Raw genomic sequence first — 12370 nt, forward strand, 5'->3', positions numbered from 1 at the left:
ATTGCTCTAAATCGTCGATTCGGAGGCACCAGGGATCAAAGTCAAATTACTCCCGTTAAATCACCCATCAGAACCATTGCGGTCCTTGCTTTACGGTGACTAAACAGAATGTGGACCAATGATACTCACCAGTTTAGAATTTTCCACCAACTATACTATACAGATTCAAGGGCGATTTACTATCGAGCCGCAAGGACTTTTTCCCGGTATAACGCTTTCGTCATGTTATTTAAGACGGCAATGGAGGATATGCTTTCTGTCGACCACAAAACCAAACGTGAACGTGAATTGCTGGCGAAAACGTTGGACCAAATGTTCCAATAAAAACATAAATTTTGGGCGGGACGAAGTTCGCCGGGTCTGCTAGTTAGGTAATAAAAAGTAATTTGCAAGATAATTTCTCAAAACTTTTTTGAATTTTCCGTAGCGGCAATATCTGAATGTACATTTGAAGGCTGTGTGTTGGTGCCACTGGTATCATGTGTAGTGTATAATATACCATCCTTCTTGCGAATATAATTATGCCAAACGGTAGCGCAGTGCACAACAGATATAATGGTTGAATATTTTCTGCACCGAATGGGCGTCATAAAGATTTGAAACTTTTGTGTCATCATCCCAAATGCACATTCAATGGTTTTGCGCGCTCGACTCAATTGATAGTTGAAAATTCGTTTTTTGTTGTCCAAGTTTCGCTCGGGATACGGTCTCATAATGTTTTTCTTTATCGGAAATGCTGCGTCTGCCACATAGTAATATGGAAATTTTATTCCTCCCTCATCGTGAGGCAATTCCTTGGAAGACGGTATATCTGATGTTCTTTCCAACCAATGCTGGAATTCAGAAATACGAAACACTCCTCCATCGCTACTTCGGCCTGCAAAACTGCACTCTACCGAGGTGAAAAAACCATCTGCGTCGGAACAACCCAGCAATATGACTGAGGGGTAATTTTTATAATTATAGTTCGCAGATCCCGAATTCGGAAATTTTTTAATACGGATATGTTTTCCGTCTATCGCACCTAAGCAATTGGGCAACTGCCACAATTCGTAGAAACGGTCGGCGATTATCTTCCAGCCTTCGAGTTTGGGCATAGCCATGTATTTGTCCTTGAGTACATCCCAAACTGCTTTCGTGGTTTCCTCCACGATTACGCCAATTGTGCGTTCACCCCTCTGAAAATGTAGTGCAATAGCAGTAAAGGTACAGCCCGTAGCTAAATACCTGAATGTAAATATAAAATTTAATGTAAAAATTTACAAAAAAAAGTTTGGTAATAAAAAAATATGTAATTCTAACTATTTTTTTTTTTCAATGTCATTTCGTTTTAGTAAGCGAATGTAAAGAGAAGGGTATATATATACCCATATACTTCATAGTATACCCATATACTGCATAGTAAAACTATAACACCTACTTTTTCGAAATTCCGAGACTATGTACTACAGTTTTCCTCATAGATACCTATGCGAAGTTGGTGTGCCTACAGTCAGTGGCGGATTTTCCCTTAAGGCCCGGGCCTAGGGCGGCCAATATGGAAGAAATACACGTATGGTAACAAGACTCGCAAGAGCCAAAGTAAATACGTGTAAACTCAAAATAGCGACACTTAACCCCTAAAAGCTAGTACAATTTTATGTATTATTTTTAATTCACTAAATTATATGTAAACAGCCATACCCAGCGGTACCAGAACTCCATAAGCAAACACAAAAAACTTTAATTAAATTACACACTGCATTCAATGAAACCAAATACAATAAAGGTACACTCGTGAGCAGAATAAATATGATTAATTTTTAAAACTGTAAGATCTTTAAGATTGTTCGCATCGCCCTGTGCTCAAAATTCGACCGCCTCTTTTCGTTATAAGTTTAATATTGATAACATATTCAGTTGTATCAAATATCAGGACGCCAGCAGAAGCAGTTCCAGAGATAAGCGATATGAGAATTTCAGTTTGTGGGGTAGGTGCCACGCCCAATTTTACGGTAATGTCGGTATTTACGATCTATGCATCCGTACCAAGTTTCTGTCCCCAGTATAATTGGTTTTAAAGGTATATTGGTTTTCACATTTTAGTCTGTATGTCAGATGCCAAGCCCCCTATATATCAGATTTAACATTTCTGCTTTAGAGGAAGTTATATCCTTCTAGTCGGTGCATGTTTCACTGAAATCGGGCGAATGGTATAATCAAAAAAGGGGTTTCAAAACTTTAGTGTGGCGTATTTATTTATTGATTGTAGTATAAGTCCACTGTATAGTACGATGGTATTTAATAATTACCTTAGCGTTTTCAACAGCCGCTCTTCAGGCCCAATACATTCCCTAAACTTTGTATTTTGCTTCTTAATGGAATGCCCCACGAGGGATACCAAGAGATGGAATGTTGGTTTCGACATTCTATAGAACGCTAAAAATTTGCTGTCATCTTGTGAAAGCTCCCTCGTGGCGATAAATAAACGATTGGGATTATTGTTCTTAATATATTTATATACCCAATAACGCCTGTGAATGTTTTTTCGCCGACGTCGAAGTTGGAGAGCTAACAACATTTATGCATCTATTTCATCTTCACTTGAGGACAAGGATTCACCTTAAAAAACATATTTGGTGTGTAATTTATTCATGGAACATTAACAAATTGTGTTAAAAAGCTTTTCAAATGCATATAAGTACGTACTTACCGATTCTAAAGTATTCTATGTAAACAGAACTGTTTGGAAGTGCGCATGGAAGTGCCCACACAATTATGTTCTGGAATCAGAACTGTTTGAAGCGCAGCTAGTTTGGAAGTGTCTACAGAATTGTGTTCCGAGAGAAGAACTGTTTTTGAAGCGATGCTGGTTTCCAAGCGCCCACACAAATGTTCTGGGAGCAGAAATGTTTCTAAAGCGCTGCTGGCTTGCTCAATTGAAGAAGTCCACAGCTGAAATATTTTCTGTCACTAGTAAAGTTTTTTAGCGCCACTATTTGGCACTTGAATTTATTTATTAAATAAAAAATATCTACTTATATTTTTGTAATTAAGCAACGCGTGAAAAAATGGCGCGTATGTATATCACGACCGAATGTGCAGAAGTGTAATCGTTGCATCATGCCGATAACGATGATTATACGATGATTGCACGACCAATGTGCAGAAAGCCTTAGCCTGTTCCCGTACTGCAGGGTTATATCAGAAATAGTGCGAGATCGTTCCGTGCACTTAAGTATAAAACAGCAACAATCTAGCTATGAAAAAACCAAAAATGTAGCTCGATGCAACTGTTTGTGCTGATTTAAACCCTACCAAAATTATCTGGCAGAAGTAAAAAATAAAGAAGATATCAATGGTGAAAGTTAATTTTTTTGTTTTCTTTTAATATAAATATCTTCTGAACAACATAACCTATTAAAAAACGAATGACGTCAACTAAAGGTATTTCACTTGGTTTACATAATTTTTCCCCCTTTTTTATATTTTGAAGCCGGAAATACATACCTAATAAACAAAAACTATATAAATTTTTTTTTTATAAATGGCGTTTATTTGAAATTTGTTTTCAAAAAGGTTATAATGTATACGTCGCGTAAAAGGTTTTTATCTTTAAATTAGCGTCCATGATTTAGTGATCGGTCAAATAGTTACCTAGGTATTATAAATATAAAAAATATAAAAGTTAAACTTTGTACTCTTTTATTGGCTTTAGTTTTTATTTGCGCCAAATAACCTTGGTATGGTTAAAATCAGCATGAAAAGTTCTATTTAGCTAAATTTTTATTTCTTTATGGCTTAAGGGTTGGTATTCTACACTACGTCTACTTCGGACTATTTCTGTCTAAATCCTAAGTACGGGAACAGGCTAAATGTGAATAATAAAAAATAAACAAACAAATGTCAAACTAAACTATCAATAATGTTCTGAAATTCAAAATTTTAAATCGACTCGATTTCGATAATTTTTTCGGAGGTTTTTAACCCAAGAGTTTAAAAGTCTCGCATTAAAATGATTTATTTCATATCGCTGCTACTTCTTTTACGGTTTTAAATTAGAATATTCACTCTTTTCATCAGATGTAATTAAAAAATATTTGGCAAATCGAGTCGATTTCAAAGTTTCGAATTTCAGAACAAGCGCGTATGAGTTTATTAAACACCCCAATGAGAAAACATGATAGTTGTTCATACACTCAAAACGTTAAACTCGAGTTAATATTTCAACGTGAATATAGCCGTATTATGAGTTTCATTTTATCCGAACCGGTTCACTTTTGATTTCCGTGTATTCAATACGGGCGGATGAAAAAAATTTAGACGATAAGGGGCATTATGTTGCAAATAATACTTTTGAAAAGTGCGTAATTGTTTTGGTACTTATATGATTGATGTTTTTTTTTGTATGTTTTAAGTTTAAAACAAAACAAAACAAGTTAAAACAAAATGATTTGATTCTGACAAAATATAGATATATATTTTTTTAACTTTTATTTTAACATAGTTTGATTAAAAAAAAATACTGATAAAAATAAAATATTTCACACAAACAACAAAAAATTAAAGTAATATTAAAGCCAAGGCATATCAAACAGGTAGTAGCCTTAGAGCGAAAACAACATTTGCGTGTATTTTGTTGTTGCTTCTGGTAGCGAAAGTGTCAAAGACTGTTCTGATTTTTTTCTTCTAAATCAAAGCGTGCCATGTGAAATACAAAAAAATATAAAATAAAAATTAAAAACGGAAATTGGAAAAAAATAAAAAATGTTGAACTTTCTTTCCCAGTAATCACCGGTTGTGCTGCTGAGTTGGGCGAACGTTCCAAAAGCTGATATTCAATCACTTATTTTGTATTTAAAAAGGTTTCACATGCAAATAGATATTAAAAATTTAGAATTTTTGCGAGAATAAATTAAAAATATTTGTCATTTTCGGGACCAAATAATTAGAAACAAAATCAAATCTGCTGCTCTACTGATACTACCTTTTTAATGTGCCTTGAGTAAAGCTATTGCTCCAATACATACTATACTAACCAATTTATTTAACCTCCCAGCAAAAACGTTTATTTTTTTTTGCAGGCGCCTACTTTTTGTATCAATGGAGTAACGCGATACAATACGCCTGAAGACAAAATTTTTGACTTTCTCGTTTACCAACTGCATTACAGGTAATGCAGTGGGAAAGCATTTTTTTAAATTTCTCGCTTACCTCCAATGACATGCCTAGGTTAAAGAAATGTGCTCTGTAAACTAGAGGGTATGTGGTGAATCGCGATTGGTAAGCACTTTTCGAAATTCACCACATACCCTCTAGTTTACAGAACACATTACTTTAACCTGGGCATGTCATTGGAGGTACGCGGGAGATTAAAAAAAAAAAAAAGAAAGTGAAAAATTTTGTCTTAAGGCGTATTGTAATGCGTTACCACATCGATACAAAAAGTAAGCACTTACCAAAAAATAAAAGTTTTTGCTGGGCTTATTCTAAAATAAAATTAAGGCGTCTTGTATTTTTTGCGGCAAAATCGTTTATTACTTCTTCAGTATCCAGATCAAATCTGCGGTGAGCAATCATTAGGGCTAAGCCATTCAGTCTTTCTTCTCCGGTAGAGTTTCGCAAGAAGATTTTCAGACGTTTCAAAGTCGAAAAAGAACGTTCTGCGGTACACGTAGTGACAGGAAATGTTGCATAAATTTTTAGTAAATAAAAAATGTTTGGGAAAAGTTGACTTTGACACTCATTTAGAGCTTCCAGTGCAGTTGTTGGGTGACTTGCAGGGTCTTCTTGGCTCCATTTCTTTTTCCATAAAGAAAATTCTGTTACAATCGTCCCAGTGTCAATAATTTTGAAAATATTTAACTCGCCGGCGTCAGAGTCGTTGAAAGACACATCGTCTTTTGAACACATAGAGGGAAGAAAACATGCCAATTCTGAGATGGTAATTTTATGCTGGACAAATTTTTCTTGTAGTTGCATGGAAATATCATCAAGAAAAGGCACTGCGATAGCGACTTTGTAGTAAGCTTTTGGATCTGTTGGTTTACTATTTACTTTGTCTTTTGTGGAATAAGGAATTCTTGGGAGGTTTATTTCTTCATTTACAGATTTAAGGAGTTCGGTCGCTGATTCGAAAATGTTAGAAAATTTGCCATCAATATTTGCGCGGAGGTCTTTTATAACTTGTAAAACGAGTTCAATATGTTTAATAGCGCCTGTAAAGTCTAAGCTAGGTGACTGTAGAATCTTACACAAAGGTAATGTCAGTTCAAATATTGTTGATGCCATTAAGAGGCTTACAACAAACTCACAGCGTATAAGAGATTTCAAAAAACCATTGGCCTTCGATGAAGCTTCAATGTCGGGTTCGAGTAACAACTCTTCAAGAGACTCAATGATTGGGATATACATCTCTTTAAACCGAAGTAAACCATCGTGATTTTCAACCCAACGAGTGGCGCACATTGAAATCAATTTACTCGATTTTACGTCAGGTAATAATTCCTCAATTTTTCTAGTCAGCACCTGTGTATTTTTAGCTGATTTTTTTAAAAAATTTCCTACAGCTTTAACTACTCGCACGCAGTGCCGAATATGGGAGATCTCACAAGCATGTCGAAGTGCTAAATTTAATGAATGTGAACAACAGTGTATATATAACGCTGCAGGATATTTTTTCCGAATTATTGCTTGAACACCATTAAAACTTCCTTTCATTGCTGCGGCACCATCATAACCTTGACCAATTAATGAACTTATGTCTATTCCTGTATGGTGCAAAGTTTCGAGAATCATTTCCGCAATGTGACTTCCCGTTGTGCTTTTTAAATGAACAAATTTCAAGAAGTCCTCACGAACAAAGTTGTTCTCAGAGTGGTCGTTGTTAACATAACGTACACTTATTGACATTTGTTCAGTTTGCGAAATATCTATTGTTTCGTCCACTAAGACCGAAAAACATTTTGCGCCGTTTACTCTTTTCAAAATTTTTTTCTGAATGATTTCGCCGCAAGTTTCTATCAATTCGTTTTATATAGTAGGGCTCAAATAGTTTGAATTTTTAGAGCATACTTCAAAATTCCGTTTGGCATTTTCATCCACACATTCCATACGCATACGCAAGATCGCGCGAAAGTTACCATCATTATGATCAGTCTTCTTACTGAGATCTCCATAATCGTTAGTTCCGCGTAATGCAAACTCTTGCCGACCACATAGCTTTATAACTTCAATTATGGGAGTTAGTCTTGCTCTGTTTTCCTTTATTTGTTGGATACGAGCCGAATCTAATTGCTTCTGAATATCAGGAATAGAATTTTTCCACGTTTTCAGAAAATTATCTGCATACATGACACTTGACAAATGGTATTGGCACTTTGAATGTATTTCAAAAGCTTCAAAAGCATTTTTCCATCTGATAAAGGGCTCAGACACAAACGATCGTAATTTTTGGTGTACGCCTTTACCGGCGCATTCGTATGCAAAAAGTCCCTGTCCTTTAACTTGTGTGTATGCAAGCCATTCATACCTGTGTATTTAATTAAGTACTTTTTTAAATTTGTACAATTATTATTTGCATTAGAGTGTCCGCTATTTACAAACCTGATGTTATTTCCAGATTCTGTACCAAAACTAAATATCAAATCAAAAAAGTTCCTAATATTACGCCCTTGCTGAAAGGCCATTACATTTTACGTGAAAATTACATTGATCTTTGAAAACTTTATTCACAAGGTCTTTAGTTAATGTTGAACGGTTTTTTGTTGTAATATTTTGCATTTGGGCAGCATCAAAGATAAAATCAACTTGACAAATAACAGACACCCTAACGTGTATCCATACCTCTTCAACCAATGAAGTTGAAACTTAAGATTTCTTTTGCCTGTTCTACTAAAATTAAAGGATTCATTTGGTGTCCAAGGATTTGTTAAAAGTTCGAATTTCATATTATCTTCAACCTGCGTTCCAAAAAAGGCACCAATGTCTGCCGTACTCACATTCCACGGACTGAAATTTTGTAAAGCAACTTCTTTCTGAGCTTCTTCCACAACGGTTGAAGTACTACAACTTGGCTGTTCTTTTATAACTACACTTTCAGCACTATAATTATCAATTTTTTGCTTTTTAAAGCCGTTTGTCACACATTTTTACTTTTCACAACTCAAACTTCAACTTTGTGATATTTTAGTAACTACTGGAGATTATTCACTCAAAATTGATATTTACAATAATTTTCAGACGAAAAATAAGAATATTATAAATTTTTGGCAAAGGGGCGTAGCCACGCACACTTATGGTTACATGTGTATATATTGGTAACCGCTGCACCCCTTTCTTCCAAACTTGGCACAGTTGTTGGCCTTCGCACAACATACCAAATGGCCGAAAATTTTTAAAATCGGACAATAACCACTCACACATCCCATATAACGGTAATTTAGAGAAATACGAAAACAGCGATATTTTAGTAGCTACTGCAGATTATTCACTTAAAATTGATATTTACAATAAATTTTAGACAGCAAATAAGAATATTATAAATTTTCGGAAAATGGGCGTAGCCACGCCCACTTATGGTTACATGTGTATATATTGGTAACCGCTGCACCCCTTTCTTCCAAACTTGGCACAGTTGTTGGCCTTCGCACAACATACCAAATGGCCGAAAATTTTTAAAATCGGACAATAACCACTCACACATCCCATATAACGGTAATTTAGAGAAATACAAAATCTTCGATAAAGCAGTAAATATCGAAGCTAATTTATTCAACATTAATGCTTGCAACAATTCTTTATCAAGAAATACGTTTGTGATAAAATTTTGGAAAATGGGCGTGGCACCGCCCACTTATGATCACATATATGTATCTCGGTAACCGTGCTACCAATTTGTACCAAACTCGGTATGGTTATTGTGCTTGCCACATAAAAGCAAAACGTTGAAAATTATTGAAAGTGGACTAAAATTGAGGCCGCTTTACATATAACGGTAAATTTCAGAACTGCTTGTAACTTCGATATTTCGAAATTTAAGGACGCTAATTTACTCAAAATTGATACACCCCGGCTTACCATCTAGCGGTAGCTTTCGGTAAGGTGAAAAACACATATTTGATACGTGCGCCGGGTATTAAATGTTCGGCTCCGCCCGAACTTAGACTTTCTTACTTGTTTTTTTTTAAATGGTCTCCAAACCAAATTTAACAAGGGATGACGGAAATTCGTTCCAAAATACATCATACACCCACCCTGTCGGAAACAACAACAACCAAAAAGGAAATAAAAGTAAAACTTTAACCTCTTTTATTGGCTTTAGTTTTTATTTGCGCCAAATAACCTTGGTATCTGTGAAATCAGCATAAAAAGTTCTATTTTGCTACATTTTTATTTCTTTATGGCTAAATAGTTGCTATTCTACACCACGGCTACTTCGGACTATTTCTGTCTAAAATGTACGGGAACAAGCTAAATGTGAATAAGAAAAAGTAAACAAACAAATGTCAAATTAAACTCTGAGTTTATTAAACACTCCAATGAGAACATTTGACAGGTGTTCATAAACTCAAAACGTTAAGCTCGAGTTAAATTTGCAACGTGAACATAGTATAAGACATAGTAAGATTGTTATAATTCCGTGAAAAGGCTATTGCTGTGTGCCAATCGGTAACTTTTTTCTCCCTGATGAGACGGGGAGGAAAAATTTTTTATGGTGTACGAATAAATTGATTTTGCTGTGCCAAATGCAAAGTAAAATTTTGACAGTTGAAAGAAAAAACAAACGCCCGTGCGAAAGCTGTATTTTCGGTGTCTTGCTGAAATTGTTAAAATTTATATTTATTTTATGATTTGCAAGTAGCGTATGCTTTTTTGTGCTTTTTTTAGTTTTCATTTTGATTTTCTCTTATTTATTACTTGCCAAAGAATATTGCACAAAGTTGGAAACTTGGATTTACTCGGGTTTTGCTAAAGAATGAACTATATTTTTATAAAAAAATAACCAAAACTAAATAAGAACAAAAATAATACGTTGAAACTTGGCAAAAATTGGTTCGGCTATAATTTTTTGACCGTTGTATGTATTTTTTTATATATATATGCACATTGTACATACATAACAAAATTAGAAAATAAATGCCTTCTTTTGCCTTTTTTCAAATCCCATTTTGCCTTTTTTTCAAGTTTTAGTGCCTTAAAATTGGAGACACCTACAAGCCCCCCCCCCCCCCCCTCTAAATACGGCATTGAAAGCGCAAGTTTAAAATACATACATAGCTGGGACTTATCGTTGATTTTTATTTTATTTATTTTTTTGATGAAGGCGTTGCTCATTTTCTTCATTAAAAAAATCGTCGAACATACTTAGATAATATGGAAGAAAATTACCGACATCGTCAAAAATATGCCATACATCAACTGTAAATCACAGCTACTTTAAATTTGCACTTTATTGGACTAAAATTGAATGAGCTAAAAAACTGCAAAATATTAAGAGATAAAATTGAAATAAAAAGTTCGAAATTTTTACGAAATTTTGTCGATTTTTTTTTAATGTTGTTCAAAGATTAAACTTATTTTCATTTAGTGTTTGTTAAGGAATAAACTATATTTTTATAAACAAATAATTCAAATTAAAATATAATAAAATAAATAGTCAAATCTAGTCAATATGTGAGTGTCGTAAAGTTATGATATTTAAGAACATCTCTTTCATAATTAACGATGACACGGTTTCTATATGAAGCTGATTTCGACATTTAGTTTTAATAAAATTTAGTATCGAAAATATTCTTTCAAAACTTGCCTAGAAATGTTATATAATGGTTCGTTCAAAACCTTTTTTCAAAACTTATAAAGGAAAAAACGAGAAGGCGAAGAAAAAAAGAGAATAAAAAAATTTCCCGCAGTGAATTTTCAGATTTTTAAAACGGTATAATAATTTAATTTTTTAAATTTAAATAAAGCATGAAGACCCCATGGAATAAAGGAGTAGATACAAAATATATAACGCTAAACCTGGCACATACATATATATATGAAAGAATGCACTCAGGCGACACCTCTAGCCATTGTGTGTCACAGATTTAAGTTATCGATGGAAATTTTTTTTCATCTCCCCCCCACAAAGTCAAATCCTGGCTACGCCACTGCTCCTGAGGAAGGCACGGGGTTGTGTGCTGCTATTTAATGGCCTTCCTCAGACTTTTTCTTAGATTTCAGGGTTGTGTGCTGCATTATTATTAGATAAATAAATTTAAGCATTTCACAAATCGTGATTTTATTAAAAGAGAATTATAAATGGTGTTGAAAAACCAAACAAACGCTCGTGCGAAAGCTCTATTTTTGTGTGTTGTTAAAATTTATACATGGCGTATTGATGGTAATACAAGCACTGTATTCTTTTGTGGATTTTATGTTACTTGAGAATTTAGACAACGTGCGAGCTGCCAGGTTCTGTTATCCATATAATTAACACAAGCTTTTCCGCGTGGTTGCCTTTCAATAAATAGAATAAACAAATATTCGCAAATAAATTGGATTTATTTTATAACTGGCAACTAACGTACGCTTTTTGTTCTTTTCTCCATTTTGATTTTGACTCTTTATGTGTATACATATTTACAAGCTGTCAAAATTTTGCGTAGTCCCACGAGCTAGGTAAAAACTATGGCATTCGTATTGACAACGAGAAATCTCAAAATTTTTGTTTGGTCTTTCCAAATTTTCTCTTTTTTATCAGTTGGCAAAGGCCCTCAGTGGCAGCGCTCCGAGCGTTGAGATAGTAATTTCATGTCAATTAGTAGAAAAGTTCCATGTTGAAACAACTTATTGTTATGGCGAGAAAATTTTACATTTCTGATGCGCCAATTCGTAACTTTTTACTGCTGGAAATTTTTGACAGTTGCTCTGGTGCAAAAGAAGTTGAGCAATTAAAATCAGAAATTATACAAAAAAGACTTGTCTTTACCGACTTTTATTCTTCTAGAACTAAAAGCCATGCTTTTATTAGACGCCTTAGTAATAAAATTAGAAAAAAAAAATTCTTTAGAACCGTCAGGCCGGGTTGAAAATTTTCATTCACCTCCTAGTTAACAAAAATGTACAATCCGTAGTACTTTTCTATCAATTCGCAAATGCCGTTTGCACAAAAAAGGTTATGAAATACGTTTTATTTAAATCGTTTAGAAAATGAGTCATTTATGCATACCATTTTATTTGGAATTATTCAATAAATTTCGTTTTACACTATACTTTTTGAAACTATTTGGAGTTAATTATTTTTTGTTTCTTAAAAGCAACCCTGCGTGCTTGGATGGCGTGTGTACCAATAAATTCATCCCTAGCATATTCATCCCCGAGGAAGGCAGTCGCCAAATTCGCCGAAGGT

At 34.3% G+C, this 12370-nt stretch overlaps 1 protein-coding gene across 1 annotated transcript; it reads right to left on the minus strand.

Moving 5' to 3' along the window:
- Window positions 1–401: 401 nt before the first annotated feature.
- On the minus strand, window positions 402–2407 carry LOC108361742 (uncharacterized). Its single transcript, XM_017614472.1, has 2 exons — window positions 2292–2407; window positions 402–1227 (listed from the first exon to the last, which is right to left on the minus strand). Exons 1-2 carry the CDS (start codon window positions 2405–2407, stop codon window positions 402–404), a joined length of 942 nt encoding a protein of 313 aa, XP_017469961.1.
- Between the last annotated feature and the right edge of the window lie 9963 nt (window positions 2408–12370).

The sequence above is a fragment of the Rhagoletis zephyria genome, unplaced genomic scaffold (genome assembly GCF_001687245.7).
Source record: "Rhagoletis zephyria isolate East Lansing unplaced genomic scaffold, Rhagoletis_zephyria_1.1 Rzeph_scaffold_00832, whole genome shotgun sequence".
NCBI lineage: Eukaryota > Metazoa > Arthropoda > Insecta > Diptera > Tephritidae > Rhagoletis > Rhagoletis zephyria.

Excerpts from the sequence above, each read along its gene's own strand:
- LOC108361742 (XM_017614472.1), bottom strand. The coding sequence starts at position 2,407 with ATGTCGAAACCAACATTCCATCTCTTGGTATCCCTCGTGGGGCATTCC. Across the intron at positions 1,228-2,291 it reads CGGCTGTTGAAAACGCTAAG|GTATTTAGCTACGGGCTGTA; the intron begins GTAATTATTAAA and ends ATTTACATTCAG.